The 19,165-nt window shown below is 38.4% G+C and overlaps 1 protein-coding gene across 1 annotated transcript in view; it reads right to left on the bottom strand.

Moving 5' to 3' along the window:
- The window catches only part of FBXL17 (F-box and leucine rich repeat protein 17), a 487,356-nt gene that overhangs the window by 17,865 nt on the left and 450,326 nt on the right, over positions 1–19,165 (bottom strand). The window contains exon 8 of the mRNA XM_008704919.2: positions 3,937–4,079. Within this exon, the coding sequence (XP_008703141.2) occupies positions 3,937–4,079 (143 nt within the window). The remainder of the gene's footprint in view (positions 1–3,936; positions 4,080–19,165) is intronic.

Below are 19,165 nucleotides of genomic sequence, written 5' to 3'. Positions count from 1 at the left end.
TACAAGCAGTTTTAACTAAATCACCAAATAAATGCGTGTTAAGTTGATAGGTGATTTCGGGTCAACTCTAATTCCCAAGGTCAAGTAAGCCTTTGAACAGTCTTTAAGAATATAAGTTCACCCCAATTCATCAAAGCCATCTCACACAGCGTTTTCTTCTCTTGGTTCTTACAATGCACTAAAGTTTAGGAGATTAAGTGGCGTCGGCTTTATAACTCAAAATAATGCCTCTAACATGCTTATCCATCCAGCAATCAGAACAGCTACTCAAACACCGGCTTCTTAATGCACTTCCTAATTTTACAAGTGCTCAGGGAATGCTGCATTTGAGGAATGGCTGCAGGACTCCTCCCTGGGAGTCACCAATATTGCAGGCAAACATACTCACTGCAGTTTAGCTTAGATGTTGTCTGACAACCTGAGCATACGTTGCTGTCATTGCAAAGAATACATTTAATGTTTCTCACCTGTTCTTTGTTTACCAAATGAGGGACAGAAAGAAGAGACAGAGGAAAACACCTTTTCCTACAACAAATGCATTTTGTTATTCTTTCAATTCCTCAAAAGCCCAAGTGAGGAAAAAAGATCAAGCTTGGTAAAATGCAGCTTCCAAATTAAATATAAGGGGCCCCAAATGAAACTGGCTGCGTGTGAAAGAAAATATTACTAGCCTTGATTATTTCACAGAACCACAGGATCACAGAACTCAAGCCCTGGGACACAAAGATGTTACAGACCCCATCTCTCCCCAGAGCAGGATCCCAGGGACAACATTCCTGACAAAGGGTTAATTGCGGAGACCATCAAGGTCTCTTGCCTCTCCTTTGCTCCAGTTGGTGTGCAGAAAGGCAAAGAACTCAAGTTGGCGAGTTGTAGATGGTAAGCACAATTGGTTAAGGTATAGAGAGAAGGCCGATAGACCCAAACAAGTTTTGTTCTTCAATTATCGGTTGGCATAGATGATCACATTGAGATAGATAATGGGGTCTTCGTCTCCATATCCTGATCATGATTTCTCCGTGTTTTCTATTTCAATTCTTATTTTTCTCCATTATTATTACTTTCTTTTTGTTTCCTCGCCGATTCGAACTGTCTTATTTTCAACTCAGCCTTTTCTCCCACTGCAAATCTTTCTTCATCTCTATGCCTAGGTCTGTAAGTTGATTCCAAATACAGAGTGTCCCATAGAGGTACTAGTTTTCCTTTGTCGAGTGTGTAGAAAATGTAATTACTGACATCTTAGTACAGATAATAATAATAATCTTAATTTTAAATTTAACTGAAGAAAAAGTAAAAGGGCAATGTCTTCTCTAATCTCAGTCTGTATTTTCTCTTTGATTTCTTTTCAAAATCAGATAGCAGGCAGTACAACTTTTTTTCCTCATTTGGAAATTTCAAATATCAAAACACAGGTTAATATGACATTGATGATAAGAATAATCAGCGCACTGAGTATTTTACATACAACAAACATGATTGTTCTAAGAGCTTGGTATATGTTCACTTATTTAAATGCTCACAACAACTCTATAAGATAGGTACTATTATTATTTTCATTTTACAAACGAGGAAACAGAGGCACTGAGTAAGTAACTGCCCAAGATGATACCACAGACAGCAGAGTCCAGATTTGAACCCAAACTCTGGCCTCTAAGTTCAAGCCCTCAACTATTTTAACCTCTTTGCTACTCAAGTCTTTCTGAGTCTTGATAAAAATTTAAAATCTGGAGATAGATTGCACAACACAAATTCTGAAAGCTGAGTAGCTACTTTAGATTTCCATCCAACTAAATCAACAAACAGGCTATTATGTGCAAGGCTTTACTTGCACTTTGTGGGTGGTTTGGAAACTTCTTCCGTCCTCACAGAGACTCTCGTGTCTGGCTCTGAGCAGCCGTAAGCCTAAGGACGCCAGGCTGCAAGGCCGGACCCAGCATCCCCCGGGCCAGGCACACCACAGCAGACTATGGGCAGACAGGGTGGTGCGAGAGCCAGCAGCTCTCAGAGCAGCTCATGGTTGGAGAAAGGATTCAGAGGCCTCCTGAGGAAAGGACTAACGTTCTCTCAGGGATACCGCTAATCAGAACAGCCTCCCCATCTCATTTTGGAGTAATTTGCATTTGGGTAGAAAAGGATCTATTCCTTAACTTAAAATAAGCAAAATGCTGGTCAGCAAATATGTCTGGAATAATCTCCTGCAATAACTGGAACATAAACTTCTACAATTCATCTCTGAAGGTGGAGCTGACCTCAACAAATCTAAAGAGTGTGGACTAGAAATATGGTAATTTCCAAGAATGCTTGTGGATACACAGATACATTTTGAACGCATACATTTGTTGTCCTTGGTTAGGAGTACCAGGTAGCAGTTTCTTCTAGCAGACACAGGGCAAAGCTGTTGTCGTTGTTTAGCATTTCTAGAATACTCTGTCTACTGTAGACTCTTTAACTTGTTTTAAAAAGAAGCTTTTTTTTTAAAGATTTTATTTTTAAGTAAACTCTACACTCAACATGGGGTTCAAACTCATGACCCCAAGATCAAGAGTCACATGCTCCACTGACTGAGTCAGCCAGAGGCCTCTACAAGAAGTCATTTTAAAGTGACAGGGTTAGTAGCAGCATCAGGTTAGTTAGTAGTGAAATTTGAGGGAGACTTGCAACCCCTGGGTCTCAGTGTTGTTGCTTAGTAACAAAGTCAGTCAGCTTTTAAGACTGGGCTAAGAATATATAGTAAATTCTCTCTAAACATAACTAACTGGCAAAGGCCTAGTAAAAGTTGGGATTTTAAAGCATTTGGAGACAAGAACTAGGTCAATTAACAAAAATGACATAGCACACAAAGGATTTGGGCCATTCTCCTATTTGCCCCCAAATATGCTACATTTAGAAAATGCATGTCCTTGGAGAGACATATATATTTAGTTTCACTCTCTTTTGCTAGATTTGTCCCTAATCACCATTTGCAAAAGTAGCACACATGTGTAAATTATTTTAAGATTCTAGCAAGTTCTGAGGCAGTATCTGAGGTGGCTCTTTCCCAAGCAATCAGTTCCTGTGCCTGGAGACTGCACCCAGGGTGTACCACAAGCACTGGACCCATACTCCAAAGCCCTGGGGTCAGATCTCGGATAAGTGGCCTCTGGCCAGTGCCTGGTCTTTCTGAGCCTCCTTTTTCTCCCCCTCACAGTGCAGATAACCACTTCTTAGATTTATAGAAGAGACATGGAATTAACAAGGGGGAAGGCACCTCTATAGTGGCTGGTGATCAATACAGATTTTTATCATTTTTCTTCTCAGTCTTCAAAGGGCCCCATATTAAATGTGGCACAATTTCCCAAACTCACACCCACATCTCCTGGCCAGCTCCACACACCTTCAGTGGGACCTCTGGGACCATTTCTCATCATGTGCTAAAAGTGGCATCTTGAGTGTGGAAAGGCACAAATTCCCACATAATATCCCCTCACTGGCCCTTTGTTGCCCCCAGATGGCTAGAATACATAGATGTTGAACACTGAAATCACACACTTCAAATTGCGAAAAACCAATTTGGCACCGTTCTTTCCACCTTACTGTTACAGGAAACTTGGAACCCAGAAAAGAATTTTACTGTTAGACCCTGCACATTGCTGTGTGCCATGCAAACATTTTTAATTTTGGTTCATGGACTTAAGGAGGGGAGGCCAAAATCTAATTTGACTGTGTGTATGACTGCTTTTTCTTTCTGCATAAGCACAAAATTCATTTTTAAACAGAGAAATGCAAAAATAATCTCAGATTCATTTAGAAAACCAGGCATCTTGCAATGCGTAGCGGTAATAGTACACGTATGTGCATGTACACATTTGTACATATAGGGAGAAAGAGAGAGAGTATGAAAGAAAGCTATTACCTACATTGATATATAGAAAACAAATTCAAGAGGTTAACTCTTACTTTATCGCATCTCATCAGCCCCAGATATCTCAGGGATTTGCTGCTCTGTGCAATGAGGGTGGCTCCTTGATCTGTAATTTCTTTACACCATCCGACATCCACAGTCTCTATGGTCATGCTATACCGGCCGATGGCTATCAGCGCTGCAAGGCAGGAGAGAGAGAAAGAAAGCAAGCATAAATGTTAGTAGTGTAAGGGGCCTCTATCTTATTATGACTATTCCTCTCATTTCCTCACCAAATTTGTTCCTGAAAGGTTGTGTGTAAACGAGTGTTTTGTAAACGAAATTAAATTTGAAATGCTTTAGGAAAGCTTGCTCTATGACAAACCCTTTCACAAAGTGAATAATCGTTCCATAATTCCCCTTTCATTGGAACACAACCTCTTATCAGTTTTACTCATTACAAGGTTACCTATACTTTCAAACATTCATATCTGCAGAAGGAAAAAATTAAAATGAATTACATATATAATGTTACAGAAAACCCCAAGTAGAAACTAAGCTTTACCCAAGATAACTTGAATAACTTTTTAAAAGGAAAATCCATGTAAGCACCATTTTGAGGTGTGTTAAAGTGCATGTGAATTTCTTTACCGATTGGGATAATTTTTTCCATCTGTTCGAGATCTGTTAAAACGTTAAGGCTGTATAGTATTTTTCACATTAGTCCTTCTTGGCACTGTTAGGAATTAAGAGTACATTATACATACAGTTGAACTAATTGGTGCCATGCTAGAGTGCAGTAAAGGGAATGCATTTGTTATGGTGAATTTCCGCACCATTATCAGAAGTCTTCCTTCTATTAACATATAAAATGAAGCCTGTCATCTGCAGACTATCAGTATCTCTAGCCTTCCTGACTGTTTAGCATTGTACGGCTAAACTAAAGTGCAGATGCTTATCCCATAATCTACGACGTGCACTACTTATCGCTGCTCCATTACCCCTCACCCTGTCAGAGTGACCAATCAGTGAAGGTGGCTCTTTGCTACGGACTTCTGATTTGATAGATGTGCACACCTCTACATTTGTGGAGCAGAAAAACAGACTTCGATGCCTCCAGCCAGAATGAGTTTATGGTGCATTGGTTTGTAAATGAAAACCCTGAAAACAATGCCACACATATTAAAAAGGAAAGAAATTGTTTGCTAATTATTTCCTCATTCTAACATAGGATGTGTTGATTTCTGTGACATTAAAGGCGGATGATATTTTACAATTGACTAGATTGATAAGAGCAGAGTGAATTACTCATGTAAATAAATGTTAACTCTTAGAGCTCACAGAAAAGAACTTGGCAAAATCTCTTTGCTAATTATCTCAGTAATTTTTTTTTTTTTAACTAGGAAATTCATCCCCATGCATTCAAGTATCAAAGCACTTCTAAGTAGCCAGACATTAAAGGTTCACAAAAACAACCATGATTCCACTGTTTTCCAGTGAAAATGCTAAAAAGACAAAAATTTTTTTCTCCTAGAAGTTCCTCATGCCATGAATTTGTTCATGCTCTCATCTTTGCACATGCTACTTCAACATTTATTTTTCAAGGAAGTGGAGTGGGATGGAGGGGATCTGCCAACGGTCTGCTGAATGGTCTGAGTGATATTTTGTGTGTGGAAGCAATATCCCAGGTTAATCCCATTGGTGTCCTTGCCCTAAGAAAACTGTTATCTCTGGTATTGTCATAATTTTCACTAGTTATGATATCCTGAGGATCTCTTACAATAAATGAAGTAGAAGATACATAAAAGAAATTTCTTTCAGTACAGAGTGCTCAAACTGTGATTTCGAAAGATGACAAAGGGCAAGTTGCAGGATGGCCCCAGGTTGGTAGACTGTGTACTTTTATTTAGGTTTGGAGCTTGAACATGAAAGCCTTGCAGTAGCCAGAAAAGGGTAGAAACAAATGATCTGAGGATTTTTCAGAGGCACTTTATAAGCGAATGAAGAGTCAACAGCTATTGATTCGAACTGCTAAAAACTCTGGTATTTAGTATTTCCTTTTTTCTCCCTTTCTTGCCCAAATTAAGATAAGCAGTAAATAAGAAAACTGAAGATAAATCAGGGTATACAGTTTTTGTTTTGACATAGTTCTATATATTAAAGTAAGAATTAAACTTTATTATTCCTTAGTTCCTTCAGTTATTCAGCAAACACCTCATGAGTACTCACTCTAGAGCATTTTGTCCAATATCTATCGACCATCCATGTGTTAGGCACTGGGCTAAGAATTTGGGGCACATTGTCTCATTTAATCCTCTCAGAAACCTTAGGAAGTTTTATTATTATTTCCATTCTAAGGATCAGGAAACTGAGTCACAGAAAGACTGAATAACTTTCCCAGTTACAAGATACTAAGTGGGAGAATGGATAATAAGCTGAGAACTGGCTCTCAGCCCTGGCCACAAAACAGATGTACTGAGTCAGAAGCATGAGGCCAGGCACTGGGCAATTCTAACATGCTGAATCTCCGGCATGTGGACCCGTGATACGACAGGTGCTGGACCTACTAGGTGGTGGGGATAGAAAGATTCACAGAATGCAGAGGCCAGCTGAGTGGGGGTGGAGGGTGGCAGGGTAGGGTGGAAATGAGTACTGTCCAAGTAAACAGTGACGATACAACGCTCATCCCCTATAGCTCTTCCCATTCCTAGCTCCTCACTTTTCAGATCTCAAGTCAAAGGTCAGTTTCTCAAAACTGATCATCATATCATTTACCACTATTAGAAATGTTATTAATTCATTTGTTTGTTTACTTTGTTGTGGCCTACCTCTCCCATTAGAATGACAGCTCCTATTCCTGCCTTTTGCCCAGCATCTAGCCTGTGCCTGGGGAGGAGCTTGTTCTTAAAAACATTAGTTGAACACACGAATGGCTATAGTGTGGTTTAGGTCTATTAGAGAAGCATGCCCGGGGGGCACTGGAGCGTCTCACTCTTCAAAAGGGAAGAGAAATCATGGGAGCCTTCATGGAAGAGCTGAGCTAGGTTGTGAGGGATGAGTAAGGGTTCTCCAGAAAAACGAAAGAATGAGGGCAAGTATGTTGGGCTAAGAAAATGGCATACGGAAGGGTAGAGACATGCGAAAGGATAGGGCAGCTGCAGGCCCTTCTGTGTGGCTGACCTAAAAATAAGTACAAGGATGTGGCGGGATTCACTTCAGAAATATTTATTCAATGATTAATGGCACTGGGGTAAGCAAAAGAGATACAAAGAGCAGGAAAAAAAGCAGAGTCCTTGATGTCCTGAAACTTATATTCTAGTAGGAGAGACAGATGTGAAACAAACATAGAAGTATACACAATTCTAAATTGTGACAAATGCTTAGAAGGAAATGGACTGGTCATTCTAAGAATAACATTTAAGTGGGGGGCACGAGGGAGAGTCTTTCTGATGAAGTTACTTTTAATCCCTCCAATAGCCCAGCAAAAACAATACTCATCTGAAGGTTGGAAAATTGAGGTTAAATACTTCACCAGGGCCCCACCCCTCATAAGTGGCAAAACCAAGGTGCAAACTGAGATAGTTTGGCTCCAAAGCCAGTGCTCAGTCTATCACAGCAGCACACAGAGTGGTAGAGGAGCCTGCACGTGTACAGAACGTATTTCCTTTTGCCACCATTCAGGACTTAAACATTACAGCTTATAGGTAGCCAAGGATTTACCCTGTGACCATAAAACACGGGTCCAAGAGAATCTTCAAATTCCACAATCTGTAGAGCAAACTTACCTCTTTGTGACTACATCCTACCTTTGGATATTTTTTCTTTGTTGTTCACAAGACAGCCATGAAACTTGTAGTGTGGTCTAGTCTCAAATTCATTTCCAGCCTCACTACTTAGTAGATGTCTGATCTCGGGATATTTAACTTAGTTCTGAGTCTCTGCTTCCTCGCCTGGACAATGGGGAGGTTGACTCTGTGTCCTGCTGACTTCATAGGGTTGGTCTGAGGTTCAAATGACATAATACATAGGAGGGACTTTGTCCTACATAAATGTCATGATCTATGTGATATTTCCCCAAAGCATTCTGCAGTGATGCAGTTGATATAAAATGAAAAGACTTGAAAGAGTTTTGAAAAATAAAATGCTCTGGGCAAATGACAGCATTATATAAGCACCTAGTCATTATGTCAATGCTAGTTCCTGAACTGCCTGCTCTCCACTGATGACCATGAACTTGTAGACTGCACCTGGGATGATAGGGCTGTACGTGCATGTAATGTGTGATACTACCTTCATTAGGACCTGTTAACACACTACAATGATATTTATTTATATTATAAATTATGCAAGACTAATTCCTAATCTCAATGCAATTTTCATATACTTTTTAATGTGCTAAGTACAACAAAAAAAGTTAAACTCTAAAAAGTTACACGAGTTAGAAAGTGTAATTCGGTAACTCATATAATGATCAAGAATATACATTAACCCACTAGAAGGCATTTCCATAGACATACAGAGCAACTGAAAGCCACGAGCACATATACTATATATATGTGTGTGTGTGTGTGTGTGTGTGTGTGTATATTTATGTTGTAATATATATTATAATATATATGTTATATATAATATATATATTATATAATATATATTATATAATATATATAATATAAATATATATGTTTATTTATTGGAGTATTGATTATAATTGCAAAATAATAGAAATGGCCTAACTAACCCTACGTAGGAGAATGGTTAAATGATGCTACATTCTCACAACTGAATACCATGCAGCTGTGAAAAAATGTACGGGGGAAGATCACTAGGAACTTCTAAATCATTCAGTGAAAAAGGTAAAACGCAAGGATTTATATGGTGTGCTATCACCATATAAAAGAGAATATAATTAAAAAACACACACGAATCTGCTCTTTGTGAAAAAGGAATATGGGAAAGAGAAACCAGAAAATACAGAAACTGTTTAACTATAGGGGGTTGGTGGGAAAGGGGAGGGAAAAAGGGGGCATGGAATGTGGGGGGGGGTGAGGGTGTCAGGAGGGACGGACACTTCTGGGAGTATCTCTTTGGATATAGCTTTGTGCGTCATAGTAACATTTTACATACCTCTCAAAATAAAAAAATTAAAACCAACAAGGATTTGGAGGAAAGGGAAGTAGAATACAAACAGTAACAAATGAAGCTAATTGTATTACAAATGAAGAGCATGACCCAGGCGAATAAGATAACCACACAGAAGGGGATGGGAATTAAGAATGAAGTGACTTTGGAAAACATTATTTCGGCAGGATATTGTAAGGTGAAACCCAAAAAGAACTGTCAGCAAATACTGTACTCCAGTTACCATATCTATTTCTCACAGGGGTATGAGTTAGCAATTCAGTAACCACTTTATGTGTAATCTAGGATTGTAAATAATGAGAGCTGGTCTTTTTACTGTTAGAGAAAGAAGTTATAAATAAGAGAAGGGGAGAAGCTTATAAAGATCTCAGTGGTACTGAATTGGAACCAGAGGTATTAGAATGAACTCATGGTTATATATATACCAGATATATTTGACGTATGTATATGTACACACATATGTATATATAACAGAGATACACAGATAGAGAAATAACTAATAAATATGATGTATGTGCATGCATGTGTTAGCATACACACATATATTTCCCATCTTTTTCGGCTGAGAGAGACTAAGAGCAATGATGCTCCAGTAGCAATGATCGACTAGCACCCAGATCTTGGCTTATAAATATCATTCTCCAATAAAAAGAATTAGGGCTTTTTATAGAAATGGTTGATTCCTAGACTGGGGCAGAGAAAATACAAGATGAGTTTGAAATATTTTGTGATATCAGAAAAAAGAAGTGCTTAAAAAAGAATGAGGACATGTCAAAAGGACATAGGATCCAATCAGAAGAAGCTGCCAATGGTCACAGCTGGAACCATCTGAGCATCAAAATAAATAGACTATTGGACTATACTTGAGAAAAGTGAATAAGCATCCACAAGTCCATATTGTATAGATAGATAGATGGATATATAGTCAAGGAAGGACACCTCTTCCTTACAGAAAAATTCAAATTAATAAGTGTAGAAGGAATGGGGGAAATATAAAAACATCCTTAGGCAAAGACCACAGTAATAACTGTTGCAGGCCAAATCCACCAATGGATGCTAAAATCAGAAGAGACCCAGCAGCCACCACCTTAACCAGAAGACCAAGATTCACATCACCAGTAATAACACATACAGACATCATGTACCACCTGAGCACCTCTGCAGTATTCTTGCCAAAATAAACAATCTCAATCTACGCGTAAGGAAACACCACACAAACCCAAACTGAAAAACATTCTACAAATCTAAAGGGCAGAGGGGTAATAGAATGTAAGAAAAGAATGGGGAGGTGTCACAGATAGGGGGAGTCTGAGAAGACACCCCAACTGCATACACTGTGAGATCCTGGACTGGATCCTGGAAGAGATAGAAAAATTAAGGGAAAAAACTGGTGAAATTCAAATAAGACTTGGAACTTAGAAATCTCACTGTTTCAATGCTAATTTCCTGGTTTGATAATTATACTATGGTTATATGAGTTGACAACATTAGAGGTAGCTAGGGGAACAGTATATGTGAACTGTCTACTATTTTTGCAACTTTTCTGTAATTCTAAAAGTATTTCGGGGCACCTGGCTGGCTCAGTTGGTGGGGCACGCGACTCTTGATCTCCGAGTTGTGAGTTCGAGCCCCATGCTGGGTATAAAGATTACTTAAACATAGACTCTTTAAAAAAAAAGTATTTCAAAGCAAAGATCTAAAACACACAGATAAGCTAATAACAGATAACAAGTGAGTGAACTAAGGAGAGAACTAAAATTTTCTAAGTGAAAGCAGGTATTATTTTCACAGTGAACAATCTGATATATAAATGTTACCACTAAAAATACATTTTTCTCCTCATAGGAGGAAGATTAGTCATACGAGTGCATTAACAAGTGACCTGCATATGCCATTTTGTCCTTCCCAGTTCTATCTTCTGCTACGGATCTATGTACCTGCAATACAATCAGAAGAAACGCCCTAGTGCTTGAAAGAGCCAGGGTTAAAATTTAACAGTAGGATTAACATCTTTCATGTAATACTTGGATAAAAGCCATTTGCAAAGAAATTTCTTGGCATGGGTACAAAGAGATAAATATGAAAAGTGCTCTTCTTTGTAGAAGCCAAAGAGGCTCTAAAAACAAAGAAATGACACTTTCAGAGACATTTGTTGTGGTGTGATGGTCCCGGGGAAGGCTCCCTTCGCCCTGCAGAGACCACGGCAGTGGCTCCTAGCCCTGGCGCTTCAGGAGAATCACAGGTGCCCAGCAAAAGTACAGATGCCGAAGTCCCACCCCTGGAGATTCTGATTCAGGAGAAGCGATAAAAGCTCCTGTGATCCTGATGTCTAGCCAGGGCTGAGAACCGCCGGGACACAACAACCTACAACTCGGGCAAAGTCAGGCAACTAAAAAAACAAAAGAACTCCTTGTTAAGGATATGCACAGCCATGTGTTCTCAGATTTTAATACGCCTTTCTCTCTCAAATGGTAGTGACTTTTTGTATATGATCCAATACTTTTTAATGTCCTTATTTCTAATTTATATCCTTTCCTTCCATTTTTATACATTACTATTATATTCGTCCTACTATTATGTAGCCACCTGACAGCGACTGTATTCTCTTTTTCCAGGTTGTCCTTTTTAGTAAATATTTTTCTTTACTTCATTGCACCTATTTATATTTCTAATGCAGCACTTATCAGAGTTTGTTTCATATTAGAATTATTTATCAACGCATCTGTCTTCCTACTAGACTGTAAAGTCTTTGAAGCAGCAAATGTGGAGAATGCTTTTCTAGGACCTCTGAAAGTCTCTGAAAATCAAGTGTCACTCATTTTTTACAGTTTCAATGAACTTTTTGGAAGTACAGCATGCATGCAGAAAATTGCACAAGTCCTAAGGGTACAATTTGATGGATTCTGACAAAGTTAACCCAGCTGTGTAACAGTATCCAGATTGAGAGACAGGGCATGACCACCACGGCGGAAGCTCACTCGTCTCCAACTCCAGTCACTACTCTTCTGCCAATAAGGATAACCACTATCCTGACTTTCAAACACATAGATGAGTATTCTTGTGTTTGAACTTCATATAAATAGAGTTAAACACCCTGCGCTCTTGTCTCTGGTTTTGCAGCTGTCCATTATGTTCATGAGCTCCATCTACACTGTTACGTGTATGGGTAGTCCGTTCATTCTCTTTTTTTTTAAATATTTTATTTATTTCACAGAGAGAAAGACAGCGAGAGAGGGAACACAAGCAGGGGGAGTGGGAGAGGGAGAAGTAGACTCCCCACGGAGGAGGGAGCCCCACGCGAGGCTCGATTCCAAGACCCCAGGACCGTGACCCGAGCCGAAGGCAGATGCTTAATGACCGAGCCACCCAGGTGCCCTGTCCATTTTTTCTCAATGCTCTACAGTATTCCATTCTACTGGCTGTAATTTGTAATGCTACTGTAAACATGAACATACATGTGTGGACATATGTTTTCCTTTCATCTAGGTAAATACTGACAAGTGAGGTGGGATTTCTGGGTTGTATGGCTAAATGTTGAACTTCATAAGAAATTGCCAAAATGTTTTCCAAAGTAGCTCTACCATTTACATTCCCACCAGTAATGTATAAAGATTCCAGGGTCTCTACAACCTTGCCAATACTTGGTAATATCTGTTTGTCTGATTATAGCCATTCTGGTGGGTGTGAAGTGCTACCTTATTGTGGGTTTTAATTTTCATTTCCCCAAGGACTAATGATGTTCTGCTTTTTGTCACGGTGTCATACATTGTTTTAAAATCCTAGCATAAAACTATGTGCCTTTATCCTTACAAGTACTCAGTAAATATCTATTAAATTAAATTGATAAATAAGGAAAGGCACATAAGTTTTCTATTATTAAACTACATAGCAAACAATAGCTTTCTAGACAACAGATAATTTTCCACGTAATTCGAGGGGAAGTACCAGTAAAATAAAATAAACTTAGTCTATCCTCTGGAAACATGAAAAATCTTAAAGTTTCTTAAAATAAGAAAGTAAATTTAAAAAAAATTACAGTTATAGAAAGCTTTCCAAATGCTCATTTATTTGTGGAACTTCAAAGACTGCGGGGTATGCTTTATTTAGGAACTCTAAATCTCTGAAAATCAAGTGAAAAATAAATATAATACAAAAATTGCCCAACAATGGTGGATAACATTAGAGTGAAAACTTTGAATTATGGCAGAATTTTCAAGACAGTGCACGTAGGGGCATTCATTTTACAGAACTCTGTTTACTGAGTTCAGAATAGCGACACGCAAGTCTTATCTGACAAAGGGGACAAGCTGGCTGTGGCCCTTGACCTTTCGGGGAAAAGACTCTCTTGCCCTACACAGCCTGAAATGGAAATGCAACATTATTTTAGGCTGCACCTGCTTTCCTTCCCATGTGATAAACAAGTTGGTGGAAAAGTAAGGGTTCAAGAGAAGAATTTTTTTTAAAGGTCTTTAAATTTATCAAAGCAAGGATAACTATTTTGTACCTTTTATGCTTTTCACATTATTTTTACTCTAATAGCAGAAAGACACAAATCTGATTGGGTAGGTAGAAACTAGTTTTGAGTACGTGACTTCTGAAAATGTAATAAACAAAAGGCATATTTAGAACTAACCTTCATTTAACAGGAATATGACCCACTGCCCTGGTTTTCAGTGGTGCTGTGTTTGGTAGTAACCAGCCCTCTGAGTGGAATGTTATGTTCCCCTGATAATCCCTTTATTAAATTTTAGAATCCAAGATGAAGAAGAAAAAAGCCTTACTACTCTTAACATTAGCTGAGGACCTTAAAGTCCCTGGTTCAACTATTCTATTTTATTGTAGCCTGCATGCATACATATATTACTTATCAAAGAATTATGCATCTTTTTCAAAATCCTGACATATTAGATTTCCCTACTTTATGAGAAGTGAATTCTGGGCTTAAATGTGTTGGTTCATGGATATGGAAAAGTACGTTAGTATTTCTGTCATCTATCTGCCTTGCCCATCTTTCTGAGCTGAATTTTCCAGGCCACCCTAAAGACACAGCGTCAGTTTCAAGTGGGTATCAGATACAAATATTTATGTGACCCAGTGCAGGGCAGAACAGGATGTGACTGCAGCAACTACCACTTGAGAGACACCAAGGCTGGTAACAACATGTGTTATCAGACTGCCCAACACACATTGTAAAAGTGTGTTGATACTGAAGGAAAGGAAACCAAAGGAAGAAGGAAGAACACATGGGGACGTCAGCAGAGTGAATATATGCTCTCTTCCTTCTTTAAATAAATACTAATCGAGGACCTACTCTGCACTGGGGAGTGTTTCTGGAGCTGGGAATGAAGAAATGAAACCTCTGCCCTTATAGAGCTTGTATTCTGAATACAGATAAATAATTACAATACATAATTTGTCAGGTGGTGATGAGGTTTTGGAGAAAAATTAAGCAAGGACTAGGGGTGGGAGTGCTACAATTTTAATTAGGGTGAACAGGGAAGGCCTTATGGAGAAAATGACATTGGAACAAAGATCTGAAGAGGTGGGGAACAAGCCATACAGATATCTAAGGGAAAAGCATTATGTGCAGAGAAAACTTAATGTCAAGGCCATGAGATAAGAAGGTTGCTGGTTTGTTTTAGAATGAGCAAAAGAGCAAGATGGTGAGTGGTGGAGATGAGATTGGGGAGAGTTAATGGAAAAGGGGGTGGTCAAAATCATCTCATAGATCATTTTAACGACACTGGCTTTCCCTCTAAATTAAATTAGAATCCACTGGAGAATTTGGGGCAGTGGAGTGATATGACCTAACTTAAACTTTCAAAGGACTTCTCTGGCTTCTGGGTTGAAGACAGACTGTAAGGAGGCAAGAGCAGAAGCAAGGAGACCAAGAAGGAGGCTACCGCAATTATCTAGACAAGAAGTGATAGTGGCTTGGCCCAGGGCTGTGTAATAAAAATGGGGAGGAGGAGTTGAATTATGACTATTTTAGAGAGGATCAAAAATACTGCTGATGGATTAGATGTGGAGCAAGAGAAAGAAAAGAGTCAAGGATGTTAAAAGAAATCTTTTTTTGGCACTTAGATTTGAAAGAAATTTCCTGCATAGGATTTTACATAGCTGCTATTTGTGTCCTTGTGTCTCTCAGTGTCCTTGCCTTAGTAGGAATATATTTGTTTCTTCTCCGGGATATAAACTCCGAGAGGGGCAAAGACCACCTTAACTCATCCTTATATCATCATTGTCTAGCACAGAGCCTTCACTCACTAGTATTCAATATATGTTCATTTAAATATGTGCGTCTTACATATCACAATTAAAAGCACTTAGGGAAAAAACTCAGAAAGGGATCTTGTTTGCATTCTCTAGAGTTCACATTCATTCTTTTATTCAAAAAGTATTTACTGAGTAGCTACAGTATATCATCACTGTGACGTTCTGCAGTAACTTTGGGGGAGATTATAGGTAACAAACCTATATATTTTCTGCATTCAAAAATTTTCAACACTAGGCATGCTTTGCTTTACAAAGGAAGTAAAAACCAGTTTTTAGAAAGGTGTACTGGAAAGATTTCTAAATTTTACCAGAGTGAAGGGAAGAACTTAACATTTCTGACAGCGGGGCTTCTCTCTAACCTTGCTCCTCAAGGCAAACAAACATATTTACGGGTGCCAAAATTCAATACCTAAAATCATGTGAAATCCTGGGAAAAAAGCATAAAGCTATTTGCAAACTAAAACTAAACACAAAACGGTAAGCTCACTTATTCCTCCCTAACTATAACCAGAACAATTATAACTCAGGGGCTCGTTGTCCCAAGCATGGATTACCTTAGATACTGGCAACAATTTTTGCTTATGGACCTTTCTGCTATAAGGAGAGCAAAGGAAATAAAACCATGAAATTCAAAACATTTCAGTTTGAGTTTTTAAAGTTTAGCAGAGAACTAGGTTAAAATTCAGAGAACACTAAACTTTCTATATTCTTTTTGTTTTCGAGGGGGAAGAGAGAATCCCGGTTCTGGATCCACTCACCTGCAAACTTGAACCATACACACTAGTGCACATGCTTACACATGCAGGGAGACATAGACATAGAACTACATATGTACATACATTATTCTTAGGCCCTAAATCCAAGTAGACTTCCCTTGAAGCTACTGAAGGTTAAGCTTCAGGGTCCATCATTTACATGGACTTTTATGAGGGCCTGGGTCACAGAAATATATTTACAGGGTAATGTATTTTTGTAAAATTTGTAAAAACAAGATGCTTTTCTATTCTTTTCTTTAAAAGAGTTTTCAAATTGTTTAAACCTCAGGCCCTGAAAAATCCTGAATTTGTCCCTGACCCAACAGAGAATACTGATTCAGTGGCTTTGGGGGTGGATACCAGGAGGCTGTATTTTTTTCTTTTTTTCATGTCACCAAGTGATTTTGATACACAGCCAGGTTTGGAAATCACTGACGAAGGACTACAGACTGATCAGTTTAATGAGTCCCTGACATCTAGGTAGTATTTCTTTCTGGAGTTCTGCCACCATTGATTGGGACATAAACCATGTGACACTATGTAGTTTGGAAAAAGCTGACAATTGGCAACATTCACTTCCACATTGCAGTGATGAATCACATAACCCTCTGTGCCGAGTAATTAACTATCCATTTGTATGTACTGGCTGTAGCGATATAGTTCTTTTCAACGAGGAAGGAAGGGAATTTGGACATAACATTAACAGTTGTTAATACCAAGCAAATAGAGTAAATTGGATTTATTAAAAAGAATATGTGTGTAGATTTTTTCCCTAGGAGTTGATATAATTTGTCTAGCTTTCTAATTATAGCTGGGACAGAAAATGGCTGAACCCAAAGACCTCTCACGGTATCTAATAAACTTTTACTTACAGGGAGAATATTTCTTGGGTTGGAGAATGACAAATAATTTACTAAGCTTTTCCTGAAAGATAGCTAAAGGTGTTTCACCTGTATCTAGCTGATGAATTAGCTTTAGCTAATAATCAGTGTCATGAGACAGGGAAGAAGCAGCTTGTAATTACTTTGAAAGGAATGAAGGAACAGATCTGATAAAGAAACTAAATCAGCTAATTCCTCTAGGGGCATACCGAGTGGGAGAGAAGCTTACCTTACTGCCAGTTTAAAGGGAGGGAGCATGGGTGGTTTTCACCTGCCTGGCTTCCATTCCCACTTCCTGGTAACAAACCCTTTCCAAAGGTGCAGTATAGGGGCTGTAATCAAAGGTTCCCTCCCTTCTCCAAGATGCAGGTGGGCATGGGACCCAAACCCATCTAAGTACACTCACTCCCTAATATCGGAATTCTGCCCAGAATGACTTTAGAAGAAAAATAGCTGGAGACAACCATCCTGGGGGAGGCTCCCAAAAGAGACTCTCATTAGTCCCAGCCACCTAGAGATCCCATGTTCTTGTCTTTCTCACAGCCCAGTTTTTATTTTGATTCTGGGAGTTACCCCATCTTCTTCCAACAATTTCTTTGCTTTTATTCTGGGTTTTGTTTTACTTAAAGTAGCATCGGTTGGTTTCTGTAACTTGCAACCAAAGAATCTTAATACAGAAAACTATGCACACGGTAACTCAGTTATTTTCTACAATAACAAAAAGTCCAAATGGATTCTCAACGATGCCCAGCTGAAAGAGTCACACCATCAGAAAATATAAATATGCCTCAGTAAATAAACATTTGTTTTGTTGGTAGATGTTTCTGACATATCTGTACTCATTCTTTAGCAAAGTAAAATAATTTTATTCAGTTCCATGATGTCTTTTTAAATTTTTCAAATAATAACTATTGATTGCATAAAAATGGCACTACTTACTGTAAAAGTTAAATCAATAAAGGAAAGTACAATAAAGCTTTAAAATTATCCCAAATCCCATCATCGAGAAATACCATCACTAATATTTGGTAAGCATTCTTCCAGCACCGTCCACATACAGACAGCACAAAAGAAAGAGGAAGACAATATCAGAAATCTTGTATACAATTATGCATGTTTTTAAAAAGTATTTAACTTGTTTTTAATCTAATTTAACCAACATAAAGAAATTGAATTGAGAAAGAATCACAAAACTTCAGTTAAGTATTTCTTTACCATACAAGGTAATTTTTCAGAGTCTACATAAATTAAGAAAAAAATTTATGGGGGCGCCTGAGTGGCTCAGTCAGTTAAGTGTCTGACTTTGGCTCAGGTCATGATCGCATGATCCTGGGATGGAGCCCCTGCATTGTGCTCCCCACTCAGAGGGGTGTCTGCTTGTCCCTCTGCCCCTCCCCCAGCTTCTGCTCTCTCACTCTCTCTAAAATAAACAAAACCTTAAAAAGAAAAAAAAATTATGAAAACCTTTAAGAATTTGGAGTCATTTTAAAAATTCTATACTTACCTCAGACAGAATATACTGACTCCCTTCTAGAAAAATAAAAAAGTAAGAAAACTGACAAGCATTTCTCCCTCTTCCTTCTTCCTTTCATATTCGTCAGCTATATTATTATTTTTACATTGTCAGGTTTCAATGTTCCCATCTGCTTTAGTAACCACAATTGTCATGGTTGTTTTGTACTCTGGTTCTATAGTAAGTGGACTAAATACAATGAGTTTCTTCATGATTTGCTTTTTTCATTCCTGAGGTCTTTTTTGAATTAATCTTTTGGGTGGCTAGATACCATCTTTAAGTAGTTTTTTTTTTTTTTTTTAGAAAGATTCATCATATATTCTCTAAATTTTGAATGCTAGAGAAAGACTGTTATGCTTATGTTCAAGGAACAACATTTGCTAAGTATTAAATTTTGGGTCATACTTATTTTTTACCTTCCGAGCTTTATAGACAGGTGCTTCAGTTTTGCTGTGGAGAAACTAAATCCAACCTGATTTCTTCCCCTTCATACATGTCTTGCTTTAATATCTGGAAGCTATATGATTCTTTTGTTATCTCTTAGGAACAAAACCTTTATCAAGCCAAGTCTTTATTATTCTGCAGTGATTTATTCTCCTGGAACATAGCAGATGCTTTGGATTGTTGTAGATTTAGAACTCCTTAGATGGAGGATCCATGTGTTTCACTTTTGTTTTGTTGGCCTCACTTCCCCTCACCCCCACCCCTTGCAAATGAAGGC

The sequence above is a fragment of the Ursus maritimus genome, unplaced genomic scaffold (assembly GCF_017311325.1).
Source record: "Ursus maritimus isolate PB19 unplaced genomic scaffold, ASM1731132v1 scaffold_5, whole genome shotgun sequence".
Taxonomy (NCBI): Eukaryota; Metazoa; Chordata; class Mammalia; order Carnivora; family Ursidae; genus Ursus; species Ursus maritimus.
This window is presented reverse-complemented; position numbering and strand designations above follow the sequence as displayed.